Genomic DNA, 27,167 nt, shown 5'->3' with positions numbered 1-27,167 from the left:
CCCTGGGCCCCTCCAGACTCTGACCACACAGTGATCAGAGAGCTGCATGTGTCCTTCCTCATCTACCCACCGTGAGGTGGCCCTGGAAGGGACAGTGCAGCACAGGGCTAGGCATGGAGCCTGCACTCAACGAATTAATGATGAACACACAGAGGAGTTCCTTATACACGCTCTGAAACAGGATGGAGATTTCTCATGACTATATTCTTTTTGTTTTTCTGCTACTATATTCCTAATATAGCTCCAAAAAATAGGGCAAATCAGCCTCTATCTATGCATTCCCTTATTTTGGTCTTTATCCAACAAATGAGGGCCACTTACCAGGACACAGAAATATGGACTCCTGAGAAATAGGAGACTCACTCATGCACATACTTAAAACTTTCTGAAAAGCAACTAATTTTATATCTTATTGACATCTACTTAGGAAAAAAGTAAGCTAAAATGGCAAATGTAAATAGACGAGGTTTTGGCCATGAGCTCAACTAAATCAAATCTAAAAGCTTTTTAAAAACTGTGATCTAATTATCTAATTTTCAAACAGATTACAGAATTCCCAAATGACTGTATTATTTACTAACCCAATGCTATTGTGTCAGAGATGAGACACAATCTCACAACAGACAGATAATGTCTTTCTTTCTGCCTCTAGTAAATGGTGTGGTAGTCCCTGGAGGAGATGAGCCCTTTCCAGGGTTTCCCAACTCAGTTCAGATTAAACTGGACTCATGTCAGAATGGAAGTGAACCTGCAGGATGGCCCAAGATTTACTGGGGGTTTCCCAAAGGTCCCTAAGAATCCGAGGTCACCCTCCATCTGGATTTCCTAGGATGCTACTGGACCGCCTCAGCCAGGCTGAGAAACAATCGGTAGCACGGCCGGGGCCCAGCCCCTCCCCAAGGTCCTCTCTGACTCAGAGCTGCCTTCAAAAAGTGCCTGCGGTTTCCAGAGGCCAGTTCCACTTTCCTCTGTAATCCAGATGTTTTTAACCAAATAATCTGTGAAATGACTCTCCTGCTGTCGCGCTGCAGTGAAGGAACATTCCTCAGCCCCATCTCTCACCATGAATGAGCTCAATTTCTAAATTACCCACTACCCTCCCTCAGCTCTTTGGTTCCAGACCAGGAGCCAGCAGAAATACTGCCACCACCGGCACCAGCTCTTACAACACTGGCCCTCCTGCAGGAGCAAGAGCAAAGCACATCGTTCACAACCTGTGCGAGAGAACCACCACTCCTTTCAGGACAAGTATGATGAAGGCCAGGTGGTGCCTGTCACGATCCCAGTTTGTTCCTACCTAATGAGACAGCACAGCAATTCCTCTGTGGAAACACACACCAGTGAGAAGGTGGTTTAGAAACAGAGAGACAGGACTGTTTCTAGACACACGGGCCTACTGCTGCCCCACAAGCCTGACTGACAGGAGGAGTAGGAATATGACGTAAAGGTCCAAGAAAGCTGGCTTTACTGTTTCTCCCTGAATGAGAACAATCTAATGAGTAATTGTTTCAGAATTGAAAATAACAGATGTCGCTAAGACCAGATAGTCCATTCAAGGGAAAGTTCATAGTAGAGGCAATGTGACCCCAAACCTGGGGAAGCCTGACATCTTTGCTTCACTGCTTTAAACTTCCAGGGGTCCGAAATGACTTTTAAGTTCAAACAGAAGATTCTCCAAGGCTGGTCTTCTGAACTAGGAAGCCCAAGCCCCATGTCCCAGAAAGCAGGATCTACTTGAGGTGCATGTGAGAGCCTCACAACAATGCCAAACTAACATAAGCGCATTCACAGGGCCGAGATAAAGAGATAGGAAAAGATCTGGAAGGAGGTTGAGACAACTGTCAGAGACAGCATACGGAAGACCCTGAAGAGCTCTGCGGCTGTCGTGGTGACACAACGCTGGTACAGGGCTTCCAGACCCTCTCTGGACTTCAGACCAGTACAGCTTTTTTAAACAGGGGTGGGAAAGACAGGGGCAGAGCCTCCAGCTTCTTACATTGCTGAGGAAGGGCATTTATAGAAAAAAAAAAAGGAATCCTCATAACATTAAAAAAAAAAGTTGGAAAGGGAAGGTCTCAATAAAAACAACTGAATAATTTAGGTGTTAGAGAAACCCCCTTGTCTCAGTTTTCCTCATTTCTTTGTAAACCAGCACTAGCAACAGCCTGCATTCAAGACAGTGAACCACAAAATACATTTCCAGTAAAATAAAGAACAAGCTGGCACCCGCTGTCCACCACTGGTATCTAAAGTGAATAACGCATTAAGAACATAAATTACATCTGGAGGTATTTAGGGGGAAGAAAAATGTCATTATCAATATCTTTCTATGAAATGACTGTCTAATCTAGAAATCCTAAAATAAGCACCTATAAAATTATTAGAATTACAGAGTGCACACAAGTGCCCTGATACAAAATAAATACACCACATCAGCAGAGTATCAACAGAAATGTATGTCTCTGTAATCCCCCTTTAAAAATCAAATTAGGGTGGTTAGATCGGCAAATACGACATCTAATTTCCTTTTCCTGAGGAAAGAAATTACATGTTTTAAACTGAAAGTGGTCCTGCTGATTCCACTTCTGTGTGCTTGAAAACTCTTAAGTTTTTCTTTCCAGAAGAAAAAGACTGTCAGTGTCTGCTCACCAACAAATAGTGGCCAGATCCCACTTCGCTCTAAAAAGAGAAGCCAGGGAAGCGGGTGATGGGACTGGAGTGGAAGCCCAGTGGATCGCGGGAGTGTCTGCAGAGAGAGCACCTCACCCAGAGAAAGGCCCAGGATTGGGGCTGTGTTCCTCAGGGAGCCACTTCCCCTTTCTTAGCCAGTCAGTCAGGAGTCTGATGTGACCAGATGCACATTATCCCGGGGGCCTGATAGTGCAACTTACAGGGCTGACGTGGGCACACAATTGATCTGAATTCTATTTCATCTTCACAACTGAAGTAGATTCTCATTCTACTACCTTCTCCTTGATATACTGTTCTCATAAGTTTAGAAATTTCAAAAATCAATGGCTTAATTAATGGTTAATTATACTTGTCTCCCTGGGAATGGGAGCCAGGTTTAAGCCTTGGCTGGCTATCCCTCACCCCCACCTCTGGCCCTCCTGGGGGACCCCAAGGGCACAGAAGTGGAGGCGCTGCAACTGTGCCCACAATGCACATGCTCCAGAAGCATTCTTTGAGCTGAGGTTGTTCTGATGTTGAACCACACTAATAAAAAAAGGAGGCAATGTGAAAACCAGGGCCCCGGCAGGCTGCTGGGTACAGGATGGAGAACAAACACAGCAGGCAGCCAGCAGTCAAAAAAGGCACCCGTGGCGGATGCATGTTGATGTATGGCAAAACCAATACAATATTGTAAAGTTAATTAAAAAAAAAAAAAAAGGCGCCTCTTACAGGTGCCCTGCGGGGGTCCTCCAGACCATGGCAGGCAAGTGCTGAAGGGCCATCCCAGTAGAGCCCACAAGGGGGCGCCTTTCTCTGTGCACCAAGGCCTAGCCATCCCATTGATTACCTGCCTGCCTGTGTCTATTTCAAACCCGGGGCTACACAGATGATTCCCCATTCTCATATACCAGGTGATAACAGTCTTTCCCCAAGACCTACTTTTCGACATTTGGTTCAGCGGTAGATCCCTGGCAAAGAGTTGGACCTCAAGGCATCATTATTTCATAACCGAATGCATTCCAGTGAGGTGGATAATCATGAGCGGATGACTGCATCTTAAGACTGAACCACCAGAAGGGAGGAGTCACCTCTGCTGCCATGTGACCACACCCCAACTGTTCCTGGAACCGGAGTTTCCACCTCTGGTGGTACAAGCTTCTGAAAAGCTAATCCAGGGGGCGCCGGCCGTGGGGACTGCAAGGAGAGCCCAGATACAGCTCAGAGTCCTCCCATATTTATTTCTGCTCCCGTGATATGCACCTCTCCCTTGTCAACCTGGTACAACATGTTTATTTAAAAGGTAATGTTGCCGTGGAGGAGTGCACCAGGCAATAAACAGCCTTTGCAGGCAATTAAATGCAGAAGTGAAATTGAGCTGCTGGTCAGTGGAACCAGCCATTCATCCTGAGTTTGTTCCAGTGTCACAAATGTTATTCCTGTTTCACAACAGGACAGGAACCCCTGATTGGGCCACAAATCTCCAGAGGCTGGAGGCAGACCTGAATTAAAGCAGCTCTCGGCATGAGTGCAGGGCATCACCAAGGAAGAGTCCTGGGATGTTGGCCCTGGAGAATGCTCTAGCTTTTTTAAAAATAAGCTTTTCACTGAGTAGGTGTTCAATAATTACTTGTGACTTACATGACTTTATAGGGAGACTTATAGGAAGTCTCAACTCTACAATGAAAAGTCAATGATTTCTTTTCGTAAATAATTCAGGACCCTCCCCACTAATTTCTAAGAAGTCTGGCTTTAAAAAATGATGACAATCTCCACTAGAATCGATCTTTTCTAGGAACCAGAAAAGAGCTCTTTGTTCTGAAAACATTTCACACTGCTCCCCACAAACACACTGATACACAAAGCAGCAAGGGAAGGAAGATAACATCAAAGTTACGGCTCTGGTGAAGAGTGAGGAGGGAACTTGGATCTTAGCAAGACAGAGTCAAGACAGTAGATGGTGGAGATGCTGCTTAAGCTTCAGGCCCTTCATGTGGAGCCAGGGTCAGACCAAGGGGGAAGGTCCGGTGAGGGAGACCAGCTCAGGGCCCCCCAGGTGCAGCTGTGGGACCCCTTCCACAAGGGAGACAGGAAAGCATGGCTACAACAAGGAGAGGGCCACTGCACCCTCTGCCCTCTGGGGAAGCTTCTCCCAGGAATGGGCAAGGCACTGTCCACAGAGCAGAGCCAGGGCACCCTCCTGACACAGCAGAACAGCCAGGTGGGCAGAGGCTCTGCCCCAGAACACCATTCCCTACACCCCTGCCATAGTGACTTGGTAAAAAAGTGAGCTGTTCATTTCCTGTCCCTTAAATACTGGTTATAAGTATTATTGCTACATGTTTCTATTTAATTATTGCTTCCTTATAACATATATGGGGCTTCGCTGGTGGCTCAGCAGTAAAGAATTGGCCTACAATGCAGGAGACCACCTGCAATGCAGGAAATGCAGGTTCGATCCCTGAGTTGAGAAGATGCCCTGGAGAAGAAGTGGAAACCCACTCCAGTATTCTTGCCTGGAGAATCCCATGGACAGAGGAGCCTGGAGGGCTATAGTCCACGGTGTCATAACGAGTCAGACATGCCTTAACAACTAACAACAAATAAATTTGTTTAGCAACTAAACAAATAAGATACTTCTTTCTCCTTTCTTAGAAGAGCATCTCTAACAGAAATCAACCTAAAACGTGTCCCAAATCATAAAACCCAACTGGCACTTTGAAAGGCCTACAGGACTCCAGCCTGCAGATCTATAAATCACTGAATTTCCTTACACTCACATCAGCTGTAAATTCCAGCACCTTTTTTAAAAGTATGATTCTAAAAGTAAAACTCATGAAAAACTAACAAAAATGAGTAGCCCAGAGGATTAAAGCTGACACATGACTATTACAAGGAAGTCAGGTCCATAAGGCCAGTGTGAGAGCCCAAAAAAGAGGTTAAGGGAGTATCAACAACTTCTCCACACCAACAAATGCAAAGTGGAACAGAATTGCTCAGAAGAAAATGTCAATGTGCATTTTTTAGAAGTGGGTATAAAAAAGTCAGACTTACCCTAAACTCCCCAAATACATATACCTCAGTGTGCTGGAATTGATGTGGAGAGCCCACATACAGTAAACGCGCCCAAAAGGAGAACAATTCTCGCACAATTGGTATTCTACAGGTGGAGGGGGTTTGGAGGCGCTGATTCTAAGTGCTTATGGGTGCACATTCTCACAACATGCTAATCCAGCCTGAAACGCTATGCTTTCCAGGCCTTGAACATGCCGCTGACAAACTGGCATGAGAGAAATGGTGAAAACTGAATGGCAGAATGGCGCCGAATAAATGTTGCCTGATAATGCAAAATGCTTTGTTTTACCCCAAATATTAAAAGCTCTTGATTGCACACTATTTCAGAAACACATACTTAGTGTATGAAAGACTGACCTCCATCCCCAGATAAAAATGCTCTCAAGTTGGCCCAGCACAGCAGTGACCTAGTTCCTCTCACCTTTCTTCCATGCAAACATTCAGATCACTTTGCATCTCCCTTCCAGGGTGCCAACACCACACGGTTACTCCCACCCAGAGGCTGAGTCCAGTATTCTCTAAGCTGCTCTAAAGGCTGGAGGAGGTGACGCCTCACAGAGAAGCCACTTTCGAAACTGATTCTGGCCCATTGGGGTTTACACAAAGTGACACTGAAGTATGAGAAAGTAAAATTCCAAAATGCAAACAAATGTACACGTATTTCTTTACAGTTCCTTTTAGTCAACGACTGTGGTTAAATGATGTTATGGGTAGAGTGAACACTTTCTACACGTTTTGCACAATGGCACACACGTGTGCTGGTTTGGGTGTATGTGTTTGTGTGGTTTCAAACATCCTGTTCACTCTCTGGGTAACAACTTACCTGCCACTGGTTTCCTGTCTGACCAGGCACATAAGGTGCTGGGAGGCTCCGGAGGCTGTTCTTCACAGGGGAGCCCCCAAGGGGATTTCCCACGTCCCCAGAAGAGGAGTCAGCAGCCAAGGCCATGGGGTACTGCGGGTAGTTGTACAGGTTGTTGTAGTACGGAAACAGAGACGGCTGGTAAAAGCTGCTGTAGTAGGTGGGGTCAGAAACGAGATCGGGCGTGTTCTCCACATGCCCTCTGCTGGTGACAGCAGGAATATCCTGGATGACCATACGCCCCTCTAGAAAGAAAGCAAACGACAACATGGTATCAGTCTCAGGACCACAAAATTCTACCTGCACACCTTGCCAACATACGGCCTCCCTCCTCAAGATCCGCAGAGCTTCAAAGCAAGGCTCCGGAACGTGCTGCTTGCCCTGTGGCCAGAACACAGGTAAGTTCCAAAGGCTGGAGCAACTCGGGCAGCAGAGCTGACAGGCACTGGTGGTTGGTTTTACTGAGAACACCAAGAATATTTTAGGCAGGGCTCATTTTAGTTACATAAAGGCTGACCACGTCTAACTTCTACAGAGAAATTTCCTACCCTAATCTCAAGAAATGAGATATCAAATCTAGCTGTCTATCTGCAAGTCTTATAACAAAATTAATTGCACTTCACTTTAAATCAAGTAATAAGAAAATCTAGATGCCTTTTCTGTTTGTCTGTCCACACCAGTATGTCTGAAGGCAAAGCAAGAGGCTAAGAGTTTAAGCAAACATTGGTTTCTTTCATCTCCTTCCAACTGATCGTTCTTTATCCTTCCCTAGTCTGGATAATGGTATAGACCTGGGAGACAAACTTCTGTAAAAGGTGCATTAGTGTCTATTTTAGACTTTGTGGCCATTCTGTTGTGGAACATACAGGCTGCTGGGTGCTTGCATTGCAATAAAACTTTATTCACAAATACAGGCAACAGGCCCAAGTGACCCACAGGCTGAAGTTTGCAGCACAGGGTCTAGATGTTAAACCGTCAATTCCAATCAACTGAAGGGACTCCTAAGTCATCTCTCCAACACTTTTTTTTTTCCTCCAACACTTTTTATTAAACAATGTTCTATGAGTTGGCCAGGTGCCTGAAATGGCTACGAGGTATTAGGCTGCCCCTGCCCACGTGGAATCTACAGTTTAGGATAAATGATGGGATCACAAACTATAACGAGGACTCTCATGCAGAAATACCTATGAACAACAATGCAATCTCTAAGGCTTGAAAGATGACACACAGCCTAGAAAGGAATTACAGAGACTGCCATTAAATAAAACAAAAACTGCACCTGAGTTTCACTTTAAAAGAGGAGCAGGGGACTTCCCTGGTGGCCCAGTGGCTAAGATTTCACACTCCCAATGCAGGGGACATGGGTTTGATCCCTGGTCAGGGAACTAGATCCCACATGCCACAACTAAGAGTTTGCATGCCACAAGTAAAGATTTCATATGCTGCAATTAAAAGATCCCATGTGCCATAACTTCTATCTGGCATATCCAAATAAATAGAGGAGCAGAAAATAGGTGAAAATGAGAAAAACAGGCTTTCCTGGTGGCTCAGTGGTAAAGAATTACCTGCCAATGCAGGTAATTGACGTGGGTTTGAGCCCTGGGTCGGGAAGATCCCCTGGAGAAGGAAATGGCAACTTGATTTAGTACTCTTGCCTGGGAAATCCCATGGACAGAGGAGCCTGGCAGGCTACAGTCCAGTGGGTCTTTGAGTCGGACATGACTGAGCGTGAGCACAAGAAAAGGAGAAAACTGAAGACAGGGCAGCGAGGACACGGGGATGGAAGCAGGAAGTGTGGGGGACTTTGTAGTGATGGACCGGCCCTTGAGGTGAAGACCTGGGTGAGAAAAGAGCAAGAGAGGGCCAGGGTGACAGGCAGGCTGTAGACAGGCGAGGGACAGCCTGAGATGGCTCTCAGCTCTCGCCAGGGTGTGTGGAAACCACTGAGGGTTTCTGAGCAAAGGAGCACAGAGCTGCACTGTGGGGGGATTCAGCTGGATAGCAGTTCTCAAGACAAGAGAAGGGAAGACAAGCCAGGGGCAGGAGAGCCAGCAGGGAGCCGCTGAAGTAGTCGGGGAGAGACACAGCAGTCTGCAAATAACAGCTGGGGAAGGCTGGGCCAGGGACACGCGGTGGGGGTGGGAGGAAACGCAACAGAACTCAGGACCGAGGGGCGCCAGGAACTGAGACACGGAAGAAGAGGAAGGGCAGGAGACCTAGGCGGCAGCGGAGATCGAGGGTAAGCTCTGTCTGCTGCATCACGGGGCCGCGGGGCACACACATGGGCAGGTGAGTGAGGATGAGAAACTTGGCACTTGCACTCATGGGAGAGGTCGAGATTCAGGAGTCACCACCCGGAGATGTGGACTGCATCTGGGGAGAGCAGCAGGAAGGTGTAGAGAAGAGTATGTTATGAAAGGAGAAAAGAGCACCAAGGCCAGGACCCTGGAGGACAGAGGACAGAGCGTAATGCCACAGATGACGAAGTCGACAGGGACCAAGCAGGGCAGGCCACGGTGTCCACCGCTGCTAAGAGACCAAGCAAAATTAGTTCTGGAAAAGAGCCACAGACGGCTGGGCCTTTAGGGCCTCGTGGTTTCAGCACAGTGAGAGAAGATGCCTGCAGGAGATAAAGAGCAGGTGAGCTCCGTGAATATGGTGACAAGCCTTCTCTCCGGTAGGAAGGGACACCCAACGAGCGGCACCCCCCACCCCAGCCCCGCTCACTGTGCATCCTCGTGCTGAGCACACTGCCAGATACATGGGGGTAAGAATCTGCAGCAAGGATCAATGAACAGGTTTTCTTCCAAGTAGCCTAGCATCAAAATAAATATGAGAAAAGACGGGAAGCTCCAAGGAGTAATAAGATGTTATTTTATCTTTAAAACACAGAGAAGGGTTGAGCACACGCAGGCAGGGGGAAGATCATGAAGAGCAATTCCCAAGACTAGTAACACGTGGTCCAGAGCAGGTGCTCAGAAAGGGTCATCTGACTGAACGTGGGGAAGGCATGACTAAACGTGCACTCTCTGGAAGGTTCGGGAGACAGCTACGACAAAATGTATTTTTACAGCCTCATTTTACAGTCAGCACTGAAGTCTCTTCTCTGCTGGGACACCACGTCCGTCCACCACAGGCTCCTGGCGATGCCTCATCAGGGACATCATCTTACAACATCTCTTGCCTTCCTCCCTACTCGTCCTCCCAGCCAAGAGATGAGAAGCTCCAACCCCATTGTTCTACTCCAGTCTGGAGACGGCACGTGCCCTTCTCACCTCCTGAACTTCCCTCAGTCCCTTCTCTTATTTTAAACACAGTTTAGTGGCGAATATGTGGTTTTCAGTATCTAGGTCTTTTGTTTTCAATGTCATGTCTTTACTGTTAAACTTTATTGTTAAAAGCAATACAAGTTTGGCAAAAAATGATAAATTACATGGTTACTTAAAAAAAGGAATGAATGACATTCTTACCATCCAGTCATAAGCATTAGTGGCACATCCATACACAATCTCATAGGCATTTCAGATGCTCATCCCTGTCTCTAGAGTTAAAAACACTGGGTACCCTCAGGGACTGCCATTGAAAACCAAGCTTCTTGATAAAGAAAACAAAATATAATAGGAAGTAAAGAATTAAACAGAAACTCAAAGACACTGGCATTCAGGGCACAGGCTTCAAGACTTTCTACATCATAACCCTAGTCAGGACCTTTAATCAGGCCTCAGTTTATCCAGCAACAAAATGTTGTCAGTAATAATCCTCAAGGTAACAAGAATGCTTCAATAAACTTCAGACTAAACCTCAAATAAAATGCTACATCATACATCAGATCAAAGAAAGGATTTGTTTTGCTACAGACAGTAATTCATTAAAACGCCATCACCTTTCCACCTACCATATTTTATTACCTCTTTCAAAGTATATTGAGTTTTAAGAATAAATTAAGACATATATTGGAAAACTTTTGATTCATACCAATATTCACATAATACAAATCACTTGAGCTTTATAACAGTAAATGCCTAAATATTTTGGACTTAAAAATGTTTACACGCTCTTAAAAAGTGACATTTTAAAAAGCACTGGGAAAGGGCACCCACCCCAGGGACATGAGGAACTACCGAATTCTGTATTTTATAAACCACCCAACTGTATCTTTTTTTTTTTTTCCAGCATCGTACTTAAAACAACAGCTTCACGCTTCTCAGCCTTGATGTGCCCATTACCAGTAGGTGGGCACTTCCCAGGCTGAAATAAACACCCAGGAAACTACACGGGTCTCACCCAGCGCTGCTCAGCGTGGGCCTCGAGTCAGCGGCACAGCCACCACCTGCGAACTTACAGAGAAGAACGTTCTCAGACCCACCCCAGTCCCACAGACCAGAAATTGTGAGGGCTGGCCAAGCATCCTGAGTTTTAACAAAGCCTTCAATAGGTCCTGATACACTCAAATGCTCAACCACCACTGGCCTCACGATTCAAAGCAACTGCTCCATAAATTTTCCCTAAAAAACGTGATCCCTGACTGGGTTACTGTGACAGCGCTGGTGTTGTTTAGTCACTACGTCGTGTCTGACTCTTTTATGACCGCACCGTGGACTGCAGCCCGCCATGTTCCTTTGTCCATAGGATTCTCCAGGCAAGAATACTGGAGTGGGTTGCCATGCCCTCCCCCAGGGCATCTTCCCAACCCAGAGACTGAACCCAAGTGTCCTGCTGGACAGGTGGATTCTTTACCACTGAGCCACCTGGGAAGCTGCAACTGCCCCACAAATTTCCCTAAAAAAAGAGTGACTCCCGACTGCATTATTGTGACAGTGCTGACTGGCTATCAAACGAGAGCACACACATTACTTCCACTGAAGAGAGAAACTGGGCTGCTACAGAAACCGCTGCAGAGCTTGGATCACAAGCTGTAGCTGCTCTGTGTATACTGCTGCCAGACGGTTCTAACTTTCATGGCCCACACCGGGGCTTTGACAAACTATACTACTCCTCATCAGGCTTCTGGATTATCAAGAGGGGTGGGCAGTGCAGAAATCATTTATTCTTGACCTTAAGGTGTATTCTAGTACTTATATTTGATTTTTTTCATTAGTCATCACAGAACAACCATGTCCAGGTATTGCAAAAGGCACAAAGAAACATTCAAAATGTTTCATTTCTTCTTAAGAGTGAGTTATCTATTTGGGAAAGTTATGTGTTAGACCAAGAATCCTACAAACCGATAATCCAATGGCCATGATGACAGTATAGGCAGACGTCACCATCAGCAAAGATGGAGGTGATTCAGAGACGGTGGGGTGAGGGAGGAAATCAAGAGAGAACAGTGTCAACATGGTCATGGAAGGGGAAAAGGACAAGACATGTCCTTTTCCAGGGACACTGACCAGATAAGCCTAGCTGGAGCGCAGCGTTCATGTCAGGGGACAAGAGATGCTGAGGCTGGAAAGTTACTTAGGGACAAACTGTGGAAGGCCTTGTCTGTGAATCCAGACAAGGGCTTCTGATTGCCCCTCAAGTTCCAGGGAGTCAATGAGTTTTCAGAGCAAGCTGTGCTTAGGCACTCAGTCATGTCCGATTCTCTGCAACCCCATGGGCTGTAGGCCGCCAGGCTCCCATGTCTATGAAATTCTCCATGCAAGAATACTTGCATGGGTTGCCTGCAAGGAGTGGGTTGCCATGCCCTCCTCCAGGGGATCTTCCTAATACAGGGATGAGAACCCAGGTCTCCAGCACTGCAGGTGGATACTTTACCATCAGAGCCACAAGGGAAGCCCTTTTAGAGCAAGAGAATAACATAAAAATGTTTTAGTAAAGTTAATCTGGTCCAAGCACAAAAGATGAATTCAAAACAAGGAGGTAAAAGAACAGAGTAGGCTACAACAGTCTCTTCTGTGTATGTACGTGTACATGGTCTATAGACCAAAACAGGTAGGACTCTTTAAACACTCCAGACCTGAAGAGGTAACTAAACGGCTGCACAGGGAAGCTGCAGTAACAGGAAAAGGGAACCACATGAAGAACACTGGAACGTCTGCTGTTGTGGGAACTCCCTTCAAACAACCCTGTCACACTACCAACAACCTGTCACCCAGGGACCAGAGATGCCCCCAGACCCCCTTTCAGATCCTTGCTCCACTGCTGAGTGGTCACGCTTTACTCACTGCAGCCCAAGAAGGGACGTGCAGCCCTCACCCAAGGTAAGGATACAAACAGCATATGCCTTCTCTCCAACCTGGGTTACCGCAGAGTTCTCCCAAGAGTTACCAGAGACAGTCCTTCACCACTGAGGTGTCTTCAAAGTCACGCTAGTGAGTCAGGCTAAGTGTCACTAGTAATTGATGATAAACACGAAATATTTCCAATTCATAAGCCACAAAATGTATAAACGAAGCATACAAAATTTGAAATGGTACATATGTATACACACGTATGTGTACATATATTCCAAGAGTGGTGTTCCTTGTACAAACTCCTAACAGGCTACTCCTATTTTCTAAATCTCAGAAAGAAAGAAACAAAGCAGTAGACACTGACAGTTGGCGCGTACCCGCGAGCTGAACGCATGGCTCTGTACCAGGCCCCCTGACCGTGGCTGTGACTTCGCCCCGTCACACCCATGCTGTGACAGGGACTGGAAACTGCACGGCCACCGTGACTGACTGAGAAGACCAGAGCAGTGTACTGAGACGGAAACGTCTGAGGCCGCCGGAAACTCTTACGATGCATCTCCCTCTTTGTTATTCCAGAATGCCAACTGGCCAAGGTGATTCCAGAATACCAACTGGCCAAGGTGACTTACCAACTATATTCATAATAATAGAGAACACCACGGCCTTGTTCCAAGAAAATGGGGTCGTTTCCTTAAGCAGGTGCTTTACAGGAATTATCAACCCCTATGTCCTCTGCCAAGATGCAAACAGAAGCATGAAGCCAGTTGTCTTAAGTGTTGTTACTTATGACTGGGAGCGTCCTAATGTGTGCTATAAGGAAGAAAGATCACGAGGTGTGGGTTCTACAGCTAGGAAAGCAAGCAGGCCTGGTGAAGCATGTCTTCTGGAAAAATGACCAGCAGCAATTGGCTAACAGACACTGCAGACACGCTGCCTACACAGCTGATGTCTTCTCACTGCAGGGCTCCGATTACAGCGCTGTATGTTTATCTACCATCCACACATCCAGATCTTTGATAAGGCTTCCCATTCCCACTGCTACTTTTTTTTTTTTTTTTTTGCACTAACATATGCAGCGTGAAATATGATTCACTCCTTCCTGAAAGATCAATACCCACACATGATAAACACCCTTATCGATCCTGCAGTGTTATATGCTGGCCTCCGGGCCCATGGCATATTAATGGTACTTAACCAGTAATTCATTTTAAGGTGTGTGAAGGCTTTTTCTCCCACTCTTGGCTAGTGTCAAGATTCTCAGAGTTGTTGCACTTTGAGTCCTTTATGTTCAAATCTGGAGCCATACTCCCTTTTCAATGACAAAACCAAACCCCACCATTTTCTATATGAAAGATCACATAGGAAACTAAAATTTATGATTCACAGCCATCTCACGTAAGCGGTGGATTTATGTATACTGGGTTTTATTTTTCTTTGCAATCCCATCCCTTGTGTGGTGCTTGTCCTACTGAGCGTCTGGTTTTAAGAGGTACCAGCCAGGCAGAATTGTGCACTGCTAAGTCTGAGGTCAAATTACCTGCCAGCCACTATCATGTGCTGAATGGTAGGAAGGTGCAGAGCTGTTGCTCTTTTTTTTTTTTTTAAAGGAACATTAGATCTTAAGAAAAGACAAACTTGTTTGATGACATGTCACAGAATCTGGAGGAGACAGCGGGGTGCCACTTGCTGGAACAACGTGGAACAATGAGGCTTCCTCCTGCTCACTCAGCTCCAACTCTCTGTGGCCCCATTAACTGTAGCCCTCCAGGCTCCTCTGTCCATGAGATTTTCTAGGCAGGAATACTGGAGTGGGTAGCCATTTCCTCCTCCAGGGGATCTTCCCAACCAGGGATCAAACCTGTGTCTTCTGTATCTCCTGTACTGATAGGTACACCACTGAGCCACCTGGGTCCTCAGCTCCCTGTTTTTAGCAGTCTTTTCCACAAGGCAACCCAATGTCCAAACTAATCAGCTCCTGACATTGCTACACACGGAAGAAAAGTCAGTGAGCTGATGCCTGGGCCCTCTGAAAGTGAAAGTCACTCAGTCATGTCAGACTCTTTGCAACCCCTTAGACTATACAGTCCATGGAATTCTCCAGGCCAGAGTACTGGAGTGGGTAGCCTTTCCTTTCTCTAGGGGATCTTTCCAACGCAGGGATCGAACCCTGGTCTTCAGCATTGCAGGCAGATTCTTTACCAGCTGAGCCACAAGGGAAGGCCTGGGCCCTCTGAGCACTCATCCAGCTCCAAGAAGGAAAGCTCACAACCCAGTCAAGGGAATGGGTGGGTTTTCTGAGCTAAAGCAGAGCTGGTGCAGAAGCCTAATGACTGAGACAGCAGCGGGCCTATTGTTCACTCCATTAAGTGGTGACCGTGACGGTGGACAAGAGGAATCACCATACCTGCCACCTTCCCCTGCTACTCATATTCAGAGCAGTAAATTTACTGAGCACCTGTATGTGTGTGGCAACCTGCCCAGTGCTTTGAGAGACAAAGGATCTAGTCTTTGATGCTGCGGAGCCCTGTCATAAGGGGAGGTTCCAAGACACACACACATACACACAGCAGAGACTGACCAAGGCTCTGGGAAAGCACAACTGTGTGGCCAGGAGGGCGAGATGAAATCCAGCCTTCAAAGCACAAGTTCTGCTGATGCCGGCTCACTAACGGTACTCTTGTCCACAAGACAGGGAAGATGCTACAGCCCACTTCTCTCCCAAGGAATGTTTTTTTTTTTTTGGTCATTTGGTCCTGGAGAAATCTGTCAAGGTCACTTTTCTTTGTAGGGTGAAGGCGTTGCATAATAAAAGCGAACCTGAAGTTGGTCTTTGAAGCCAGGAGCAGGCTTGGTTCAAAGACCTGTGAAATATCAATGTCAATGTGGGATGCAAAGGTGCAAAGGGATCTTCGGGGAAAATGGGGAGGGTACTGTTGGTCAAGACCAGATCAAAGGAACCAAGAAGGAGAGTGGGGAGAGAGAGAATACAAGGGGGGGGGGCGGGATTCTGCTTCCAGGAGAGCTGCCACATTTGAAACACGCCGAGGCCACTGGGGCCACTGAGAAGCTCTGTGAGTGACAAGGACATCCCCTGTGTGCAGGAGCTCTCAAAGTGCTGGGCGGGGAGGCCCAGAATCTAAGCAAAAGCGAACCCTGTCCTCTAGGAGTTTCCTCTCTGTGTGGAGAAGCGTGCAAGGCAGAATTTCAGAGATCAGAGGTTTCCATAGTAGAAGACATTTTTAAACAAAGGAGGAGAGAGTGAAGGTGAAAGCAAGCAATTCCAAGCAAAGAAAGGGGACATGGCCCCAAAAGTATATGGGATGTCAGAGCAGTCTGGAGAGCAGAGGAGGGGCACAGGGTCCCATCAGGATGAGAAGGAGGGTGCTGCCGGAACAGCACAGAGTTCTGTAACTGAACACTTAACGGAGTTCAGACTCTCCTCCCAGGAAAAGTACTAACTGGATTTGACGGACACGTCAATTGCAGGCCTGGCTCTGCGGTCCTCAGGAGCAGCTACTGGCACGGCGGCAGCCCCCACCTCACTCACCGGCACCTGCCAGTTCTCCCAGTCACGGTTTCTGCTCCAGTCCCTGCCTCCGCCCCTCTGTGGGGTGCGGCAGGATCCCCTGGACGCCCTGGGAGGCGGTTCACCCTACAGGGGAGTCAGATATGGAGGAAACGCCATGTCTCGTGGCCATGAAAGCCTATGTCATGGCCAAGAAACAGGTGGTCTCTCTGTGGGCCCGACAGTCTGAGGCTCTGTCCGCACTGCCTGGCACACTGGAGGTGGCGGTGGAGCTCGTGCGGGAGTGGAGGACGGAAGAAGAGGGAAGGTGCCCAGTGAGTTTCCTCTCCACCCAGGTCTCTATTCTCAGAGCTATCTTACAGGGAATCTTTTTCTCCAGTCTTTTTAATATTTCTCACACTGAGAAAATTTTAAATCAGGAGCGTTTTTGACTGACCGTGTCCACATATTTAGGTCTCCACAGAAAAGGTCTGCTCTGAACTGTATTCCAACAGTTTACATATTAGGGTCTTCTTCTCAGTAGGAAAGGTGCTAAACAGAGGGGTATCAGTTTTTCAGTTTGCTCAAGGCCAGTCTCTCTCAGATTTGGGATTTAGACTCTGCTCTTACAACTCTTCTTTAAAAATAAGACTGTATATGTATATAAGACAAACATATCACTTCAAGGAAAACAACTTTGCTCCTGCAGGTCCCCGGCGGCAATCTGAAGGGAAAGACTGGACCCTTAAATAAATATGAAGAAACACAAAGCCAGATTATGTCTGGTATCGTGTCACATGGCTTTCAGGCAACCCCAGATTTTACCCAGGTCAATTTATCATCCCTGGTTTTCAGTCAGGTACTTGTCTTATAGAATGTTTCAAGCCATCAGGAACAGCACCTTAACCAACTGCTAAGAAGAACTGAGCCCAGGAATGGAATCTGCTTCCAAGTCAGCACCTCTTACCTGGGGCTGTACAGGACAGGTGGAAGGGTAAAACCCTCGGGACCAGGCCACAACCCTCGGCTGGGGACCCAGGCATCAGAGCCCCAAGGTGATGGCAGCACCAGCAGGCAATAACTGCCTCAAACCCATCAGGGGTGGGTGTTTTAGTGCCAAGGGTTCCCATCCTCACACCTACAGTGGCAGCCCCAAAAACACAGTTGAGATCCCCGGCCCACGGCTTCTTTTCAAGGATCCATGAAGTCAAAAGTATTTCCACAATAACATAAAGCTGTTATTGGTCTTTTTCACTGTGTTGACAGCTGCACTGATGATGCAGAAGCAATGGTGGAGAAAACCCTGGTTTCTTAGCAGTATTCAAGGCAGTCCCACCAAGCTGTACCAAGAGTCACTGTACTCCTCACTGCTATGAAATAAAGTACTTTTAAATTATTATGTCAATTTTTCCTTAAGATGCCCTTGATGAAGCAGGAAAAAATTGATTAAATCTCTATCTTTGAGGGCATCTTCTTCATGTAGTGTGACCACGTGGGAAGGACTCATAAAGCATTTCTCCTGTTTTGCAATGATGCTGTCCTTGGAAAAGGGTCTTGTGCAGATGTTTGAAAGAAGAGCCATGCTCACTGCTTTTTTTTTTTTTTTTAATGAAACACCATTTACTTGGAAGAATGACTGATGACAAACTACGGTTACTGAGACTTGGGTATTTGCAGCCATTTTCTTTAAAATGAAAAAAAGTGAGCCTATCACTTCAAGAAAACAACTGGCAGTATTTATTGCCAAAATGTTGAGTTTTCAAGTAAAACTCTGAACTTTGGAAAACTTACATCCAACATTTTCCACTGACAGCTTCCCAAACTTGAAGGCTCTTTTGACAAAAAATCAACAGTAATATTTAATGAGTGGGATTTTCTGATACTTTGGAATAAAAATGTCAACATTTGGGAGATCTGTATAATTCAGTGAACTAATATTTTCCAAATGACCAATGCATGACACTACAAAATAATGCATGGTTGACATATCCATTTACAGTGTAAGATGGATTTTTATTTAACTGAGTACAGAAAACTCATTAGCATGGCTTCAGATCTACACTGCAACTAATCTTTAAGAAATTATCACTTGTCAAGTTTTGGTCTAGTATCAAAGAATAGTCACAGTGATCTCAAAAGGTTATTCAAACATTTTTCTCCCTTTTCCAACTATTTATCTACGTGAAGCTGAACTGTCCTAATGTATTTCAATCAAAACAACAGATTGAACTAAATACATATGGCAATCCAGCTGTGTTCTATTAATAAGCCAGACATACAAAAGTTATTTGTAAAAATGTGAACAAGACCACCCTCTCTCACTAATATGCTTTGGAAAATAGTTATTTTTCATTAAAATGTTGCTTATGTTAATTTTAAAAGATTTAACCAATGTATTTTTGGTTTTTCAGTTTTAGTTTCTAATTCAATAAATATCAATAGATATAATCCACATAAACAAAAGCTCATAAACAAAACCTCTTTGAACGTCCTTGAGAATTTGTTAGAGTCCAAGAATTTTGAGAACCTCCATATCACAGGAGGATGGATTTCAGAGCAAATGGAATCAGCGTCTCCAGAGCTGCTTAGTTAGCAGTCAGCGAGCAGGAAAGGCCCAACTGGTCACACCTCACCTCACACCTTAACTGGGGATATTTCTTTGAGTGACACAGCCATTCACCACCACGTGGGGCAGTGGATAGCAGAGCTTTGGACCGAGAGCACCGACCCAGGCTCTCAGGTCCAACTCTTGATCAGATCTGGAATCCACAGCCTGAGACCTTGGATCAGTTACTTAAGTCTACACAAAACACATAACATGGGTGAACACTGCTACTTACAGCACAAGAGTGCAGAGGAAGGCTCGGTGCTTGATAAATGTTAGCTGCTGTTGTCACCACAATCACAACACACTGAGAGCCTCTCTCGGCCACCAAGCAAGACAGCCACCATGTAGTCTGCCCGAGAAAAGCACCCTTGCTCTCAACTCTCATCTTCAGGGACCCCAGGAGGGCTGGGCTGCACCCAGCGGAGCTTCCTGAGCGCAAATGAACTTGGACAGGAGCAGAGTCCTGGGCTCCCGGGCCTCTCTGAGGTCAGACAGTAGCCTTGAGTGCAGTCGCTGTGGTATCACTCCCTTAAGTCATAATCAGGAAACGCGGAACAGCCTGTTTCTCCCACAAGGCAGTCATGACAGGGCTATATCAAATGTCAGACACAAACCTGGCACCTGGAAAGCAAACCCCTCCACTTGTGTACCTGCCACGAGTGGGCAGCACCTCTACTGAATGAGACAAAACCAGCAGGTGGAGAACTGCTGACCTGCCTTCCCTTCTGCCAGTCCCCACCTCCTCGTGTATCGAATTCTGCTTTTGAGAAGCTTAGTAACTACGGTCCTTCCCTTTAATAAGATGGGGATTTTATTTATTTGAGGGGACTGCTGCCGTTCCAGGCTGAACTTTTAGCTCGCTATAAAGTTAATGTGCTATTCAATGTTCATTCCAGGCAAGGCTGTGGGGCTGTGTATTCTCTGCCACCCCCAGAAGGCCATTATCTGTAATTGCCCATTACCATGCGTAATTATTTCTCCTGGCATGGTCTACAACCTCCAGGACTGCACGCGGGTATAGTTAACTGCTCCCTCTTACCAAATCTGTGAAGGAATCTTTACTGACCCTCCATACACTGAATGGTATATTCCAAAGCCGACACAACACCCTTTTACAGGCAAACTCATCTCAAATCATGAGCATTCAGATCCCCTCCAGATGTCCCTTTGCCACTTTCATGGAGTCTTCCCTCCCCTCAAACAACAAGAAAATAAAGCACAATCAACTCTTCATTATGTGGGGGCTGATAACCAAACTGGGAATTATCTAGAGTCCTTTATCCTCCCTTCTTTTGGATTTGGCTGCTTAATTGTATCATACTTTTTAAAGACTACTGGGAGAAGGTGGAGATAGTGGAGGGGAGAGACAGAGAGGGTGAAACCTAAAAATTTTAATTCAATATGTGTGTTCCCACTTCTAGCGTTTTTTGAGGAGGAAGAGGAACTATGTTCAAACCAGTGATTACAATGGGATTTGGGGATTCCAGGTGCATTTAAAGTATTAATTCTAGAACTGACATTTGCTGACACAGCCCAAAATGTCACCTTATATTTACCTCACTTTTCAACGTTAGCTGGGAAAGAGGAGAGGGGTGGGGGACTACTGGCTGTACACGCAGATGCCGAAATACCCAGCCACCCCTGGCATTTCTGTGTCTTTTCTGCTGCATCACTCAGGTATGAGGGCGTGAGACGTACTCTAAGCTATTATAATTTTCACGCATGAAAAGCTAGGAAGGAGCCACCCCATCTCTGTATGGTCACTAACTACAACTGCACCAAGACCCTCCACAGAAGCTCCATGATGGATACAACCCTTCACGTTTGCCGTTCTGATTTTCATTGTCTTCCCTTCCTTTTGAATAAAACTCCTCTGAAATAAAAAGGAAGAGACTCTAAAAATAAACATTTGCCCAACCTTTCAACCATGAGCTTTACAAAAGCTAGGTAAGGGAACCACAGAGAATTAAACCTAACAGTTTGCAGCAAATCTGACAACAGGGAAGGTATAGGAAGGAAACGTTATCCTTCGTTTCGATACCCGGAGAAGCTCAAGTGGCAAGTCTAAGGATGTGCATGCGGTTTACAGCAGGACCCCATCTTACACCTCATAATTCACCACCAGGCTGTGTCACTGAGGGAAAAGAAAGCCACTTATATATGAATACCTTCAGCTAAGACATCTGTCGCTAATGACCATTTCCTGAAGAAAAATACACATGACCACTAACTATCCACATGCTGGCCTGAAGGTGCATCAACCACCAAAGTTAAGACAGACTCCATAGACAGAAGTCAGGGAGACTAAATGGTCAGTCTACTGCTGTGGCCTTGTGGCCAGCTGCTGCCAACTGTGTGGAGCTGATCTTAAACCATGTACACAAGCCACTACATACCAAGTAAAGTGACTGCCCCCAAGCTCTGCTGTCTCTTCACAGGTAACTGCTCCACCAAACATGTCACTGACCACAGGGATAAGAAGGCACAGCAAAAAGTGTCACACTTGTGATGGTTCCTGTCTCCCCATGTAGGGGCCACCCGAATCCCCAGCCTCTGTATAGTCAGAGAAAACTCTGCCAACCAGGTCTTCCAAGCGAGGCTTCAACTGAGACAATGCCTTTCCTTTCTGAGGGGTGAGAGCCAGAAACCTACAGCTTTTGAGACTGGCAGAAGCAACAGCTGAAGGGCCATGGGGGCTCTGAAAACTTGGGATATATACACACATGTGTCATACATATGTATACATACAAGTGTGTCTCTACATACACATGTGTACGTCTACGTATCAATCAACTTCCTAACTGCAAAGAAAATCAAATCTCAGCTGAAACAAATGATTACTAATAGCCAATCTGGGCCTGTCAACCACAAGGTTATATGATGACCAAGAGCATGAGTGAGCCAGCTGTTATCAGTGACCAACTCCTTACAACTACAGTCACCCTGGCATCATGTACATTTTCATCTTCCAGATCCAGGACCTGTGTTGTGCAGATTTTGTCCATCTGGGTCTCTGGAAATCTAACATGCTCTCAGAAACTGCATTGCACAGAAAGGTCACCAGTATCAAAACCATGTGGCAATTCTCCAAATAAACACAGAAGCAGGAACTCTCTGCGTGGGTACAGCCCATGGCATGGTAGGAGGACTACATAAACTCTAAAACAGGGGGCCCGTATCTGCAGCAAAGCAGCCAGCCAACTCTGTGGGCAGCACCGGGTATCATTGGAGGCTGCGTCAACCGCCAGCCTCACTCGTGCTTCTCAAGGTTTGTTCCATCACAAAAACAATACCGGATTGACAAGTCAGAGAATAAAGATGTCTTCTACTCAACAATGAAGCAAGAGCAATTATCTGAACCCAGCCAACAAAAAGCATCCACTTCTATGAACACACCAGTTTTGAGATGAAATTGTCTGCTCCCACTCCCCACGCCCAGAAAGGAGACACCAACATAGGCAGAGCCTGGAGACTCACCTGAGGCTTTTCTGTCCCTGGACTAGACCCAGCCCAGAAGTGGCAGTAAAGTTGACCTGAGCAGAAACTAAAGGGCTGGGACTGAAAGAATTTCAGAGCTAAAGAGCTGAACTTACTGAAAAGACCACTGTGGATGCTGTCACGGAAAGGACTCACCAGAAAGTCAACCACAGAGGAGGTGACAGAGCTGCTCTTCTACACAAGTTGAGCAGTCACAGTCATTTGTACCAGGAGGCCAACTTGTGAGGGAAAGCTCTCAAAAACTCAAAAGTTGCATTCATTCATTCCTTCCTTCTATACCAACTGGGTGCTTAATGGTTTAATTCTAAAGTAGGAAAGGTCATTTTGTCATAACATTACCATATGCAGGTAACTCACCTTAGGTTCAGGTGAGTCTGAAACGAGAAAGCCCAACAACTACTCAGAATGTGCAGGACTTTATTTATTGCAAGTCAAAATACAGACTGCAGACATACATTAATAACGAAAATTTAAAAAATACGTAGACAAGGGGGAAAGACAAATAGTACAACAGGAATACGACACCCTAAGAAAAACTAAGAAAATAATAAGCGGCAGATTATTAAATTTGCAGGGACTGAAAATACCAAAATAGGGAGGAGAAACAAAGTCACTGCAGATTAAATATGGAGAGCTTTAAGCCAATTATAAAAGATCAAAGAGAACAAGAGAGGGGAGGAGTAGCTTTACAAGTAACCGAGATAGGAGACCTTGGGAGAAATATGACCAGGGTAAAATCATTACAGTTTACAGTGAAAGTCATCTAGGGATGGCTCCAGACAGAAATTCACTAGAGGCACTCCAGAGAGAACAGCATGGGTACAGCAAGCAAAGAGCTCTTTATTTTTAAAAGGCACACAACTCCGGAGGGTTGTTTCTTTCTGTGCAGAACCATGACTAGGACTGGCAAGGTGAAGGATGCGGTGGCTTGAGCCGTATTCTGGATTCCATACCATCCATCTGTGGCTAGGAGCCTCTGTGTGGTCTGCATTCCATGGCCCCACGGGCCAAATGGAGAGGAACTGCTGTGGAATTGCAGAAAGCCTATCTCTGAAACTCACTTGACACTATCACCTGCCAGAAAATCTGATCTGCCCCCTTTGAATAAGGTCAACTTCTCCCAAAGTCTCAACGCTTATTAATTATCCTAGATTTTAACCAAGAACAGCAGAGTCAAGAAAAGAGCTGCTAATGCGAATGATGTTAACTTTTAACTATAATGTCTCACTGGTGGAATAATCTGTTATTTACATACATTTTCAGTGGCTACCAATAAAAACTTGATGAGGCTGCCACCTGGAAAGAGCTGCCTGTAGCTTAGAAAGGTGCCCTATGCACGGAGGAACACGGAGTCCTGAGTAAAGTCAGGTCTTGAGTCCAGGTCTAGTGTCTTCTTGCACTGATGGGAAAAACTAGTTCTTCACTCTGAGTCTGAGTAGTTAATTTGGGGTATTTTTGTTTAGCAAATACACTGGATGCTACATAATATCAGAGTCAGAAAGCCAAGAAAGTACACAGTACTAACAACAAATGACCACTACAACTTGCATTTAAGATCAGGGGTAATGCCTGATTTATCAAATTTTATTTCTTACCAAAGATTCTACACATCACCATATAACTTTGAGGCTGGTTAAAGCCTATGGTATGACTCAAAATACAAAATGAGAAAATGTAGTATATTAATAATGTAGCACTTACTGAGAAAATAAATCTCAAGCAAAAAAAAAAAAGGAGAGAGAGAAGCTCTGGACATCAACTGTTTTGCTTACCACTGTACCTGGATATAAACTGCTTACCTAGCTTAGTAACCTGGCTACCTAGTGGGTCCCAAATTACTATCATGACCAGAGTAAGGGAGCTCAGTACAGGCCGTGAGCATGGGCTGCTGGAATCCCAAATCCACTACTTAAAATATGTGTGATCTTAAGCATGGTACTGAATCTGTTTCTTTATAAGTAGAAAAAATAGTTCCTATTTTACAAAGTTGTTGTAGAGATTAAATGAGAATATAAATAACAAAGCAGGTAAGACCATACCTGGCATGAGGCAGACAGTAAATGAGGGCTCATAGTACTGTAATCATTATTATCTCCTTTGAAAACATGATGCCAAAGAGTTGGGAATTCAACAGATTACACACCCAGGCGGCAAAGGATAAAGCACTGCCCGTTCTCTCCCTTTATACTCAGGAATCAGAAAACATTATTCACAGTCGTGCATGGATCCTCAGTTTGAGAAACACCCCTTATTCCTGCCATGCCAGCTCCTGGCAACACAAACTAATGTGAGAATTACATTTCTTTGCATAATCACCCTTTCTATGCTCTGTTTCTTCAGTCCAACCCAATTCTCCCCTGCTCTTAGATGCAAGCTTTTGCTGCCTGTCAAACTCCTCTCCGTTGCTGTAAATAATCTCTCTCCCTCTTTTATATTACCTTTCAAATATTTATAGACTGTTATTCTCCTTCTCTCCAAGCCATATATCATTTTTGTTGCCTTTCCCTTGGATTCTCTCTAGTTTATCTACATCTTTTAGAAAAAAACAAACCCCAGGTGCTTCATGATGAAAACAGCACACCCAAAGCTAACAGCCCTGAGCCAATAAGGCCCCTTATTCAAAAGCCACCAGAAAACTCTTTGATGTGCTTCTTCTTCCTTTTCCCCTGAAACTCCTAATACCATCTCTCAGATAAAAACATGGGAGAGTGCGATAGGGAGGTGACTACCACCCTCATCCAGCGGATGTCGGGGCTCCACAAGGCGGCAGCGACAGGGTGGGGTGCCCTGGGATGGCTGCAGACACACTCAAACTTGCTAATGAGAAATTATGCACAGTACATGTCGCTCCCACTTGTGCATTCCTTCCTCATCCACTGCGTTAGAAATGAAGGTGTTGGAATCATGTCCTTGGGACTCCTCTTCCCTCCCCGGCCAGGTCTGTACCAACGTGCCTGCTTTCTTCATTCGACAGGCAGGGTCCCAGGTCTGAATCGTGTTACTTCTGTCCAAACTGAGAGGGGCGGCAAGATAGAGGAGGTGCTCTACCTGTTTTGCTGATGGTAACTTCCTTCTACTCAAGTCCTGGATATCGGTGTGGTTCTCCAACACTCCCTACTCCCTTTAAAAAGGGTGAGAGATGGCTAACACTAAAGACACGTGTCAGTACAATTAAGAAAACAGAAAGAAAAAAGCAAAGCCAAGAAAAGAAGGGGAACGCTTACTCATACTTCACTGTGTGAGCATTAAGATGGATGCGTCTCAGAGACTCCTAGTTGCTGGTGTACAGGCTGGGCTGGAGGAACCGTGAGGGGTTACATACGCCTCACTTACAGCCACAGTTCACATGTCAGCTCATGGAGCTAGGTTTTTGAATAAACACACACACACACACACACACAGTTTATGGCTAACAGGGTGGGTCATATCCGGCCTCATTCCTCTGCTCCTCCTTGTAGTATCTGAAACTTGAGTTTGATGGCCTGAATTTCTGTACTTTGTTGTGGTTTACAAAGTTTTACATTAAAATCTTAGTTGAGCACCACACTGATTCTGTGAGATAAACTGGGAGGCATTATTATTAATATTTTATCTATTTCACAAATGAGAAAACAGACTACTCAGAGAAATAAATGAACTGCTCAAAATCAAAAAAGGCTGCATAACAGGCAAGTCTTTGGACCCAAGATCTTATGTTCTTTCAACAACATAGAGTTTCCTCCCCAGGTATCAATATAGTTATCCAGGTAAAAGCAAAACTCTGTTTCCACGTATCTTCATCTTGAAGACCTTTGATCAAGCCTCTACTACCACATACCACTCTCTTAGAGGGACATCTGGCACTAATAGACTGGTTAATCTGTTAACTAATCTGACACTACTCTGGAAATTGGTAAATAACAATTAGCCCTCACCCTGGGGGAAGCACAACCCGAACATGTATCAACCAAAGAAGCAGTAAAATCATTTTGAAAGAGTCTATGGCTCAGGAAGCAACAGTTAGAACTGGACATGGAACAACAGACTGGTTCCAAATAGGAAAAGGAGTATGTCAAGGCTGTATATTGTCACCCTGCTTATTTAACTTATATGCAGAGTACATCATGAGAAACGCTGGACTGCAAGAAACACAAGCTGGAATCAAGATTGCCGGGAGAAATATCAATAACCTCAGATATGCAGATGACACCACCCTTACGGCAGAAAGTGAAGAGGAACTAAAAAGAGCCTCTTGATCAAAGTGAAAGTGGAGAGTGAAAAAGTTGGCTTAAAGCTCAACATTCAGAAAACTGAAGATCATGGCATCTGGTCCCATCACTTCATGGGAAACGGATGGGCAAACAGTGAAATAGTGTCAGACTTTATTTTTCTGGGCTCCAAAATCACTGCAGATGGTGACTGCAGCCATGAAATTAAAAGATGCTTACTCCTTGGAAGGAAAGTTATGACCAACCTAGATAGCATATTAAAATGCAGAGGCATTACTTTGCCAACAAAGGTCCGTCTAGTCAAGGCTATGGTTTTTCCTGTGGTCATGTATGGATGTGAGAGTTGGACTGTGAAGAAGGCTGAGCGCCGAAGAATTGATGCTTTTGAACTGTGGTGTTGGAGAAGACTCTTGAGAGTCCCTTGGACTGCAAGGAGATCCAACCAGTCCATTCTGAAGGAGATCAGCCCTGGGATTTCTTTGGAAGGAATGATGCTGAAGCTGAAACTCCAGTACTTTGGCCACCTCATGCGAAGAGTTGACTCATTGGAAAAGACTCTGATGCT

At 45.5% G+C, this 27,167-nt stretch overlaps 1 protein-coding gene across 1 annotated transcript in view; it reads right to left on the bottom strand.

Annotated features, from left to right (window-relative positions):
* Positions 1 to 27,167, bottom strand: part of DMRT1 (doublesex and mab-3 related transcription factor 1) — a 95,672-nt gene that overhangs the window by 51,358 nt on the left and 17,147 nt on the right. Inside the window, exon 3 of the mRNA XM_010860692.1 lies at positions 6,569 to 6,852. Within this exon, the coding sequence (XP_010858994.1) occupies positions 6,569 to 6,852 (284 nt within the window). The remainder of the gene's footprint in view (positions 1 to 6,568; positions 6,853 to 27,167) is intronic.

The sequence above is a fragment of the Bison bison genome, unplaced genomic scaffold, assembly GCF_000754665.1.
Source record: "Bison bison bison isolate TAMUID 2011002044 unplaced genomic scaffold, Bison_UMD1.0 scf7180017864469, whole genome shotgun sequence".
NCBI classification, from domain to species: domain Eukaryota; kingdom Metazoa; phylum Chordata; class Mammalia; order Artiodactyla; family Bovidae; genus Bison; species Bison bison.
The sequence above is the reverse complement of the archived record's forward strand: the minus strand, read 5'-3'. Positions and strand labels throughout refer to the sequence as shown.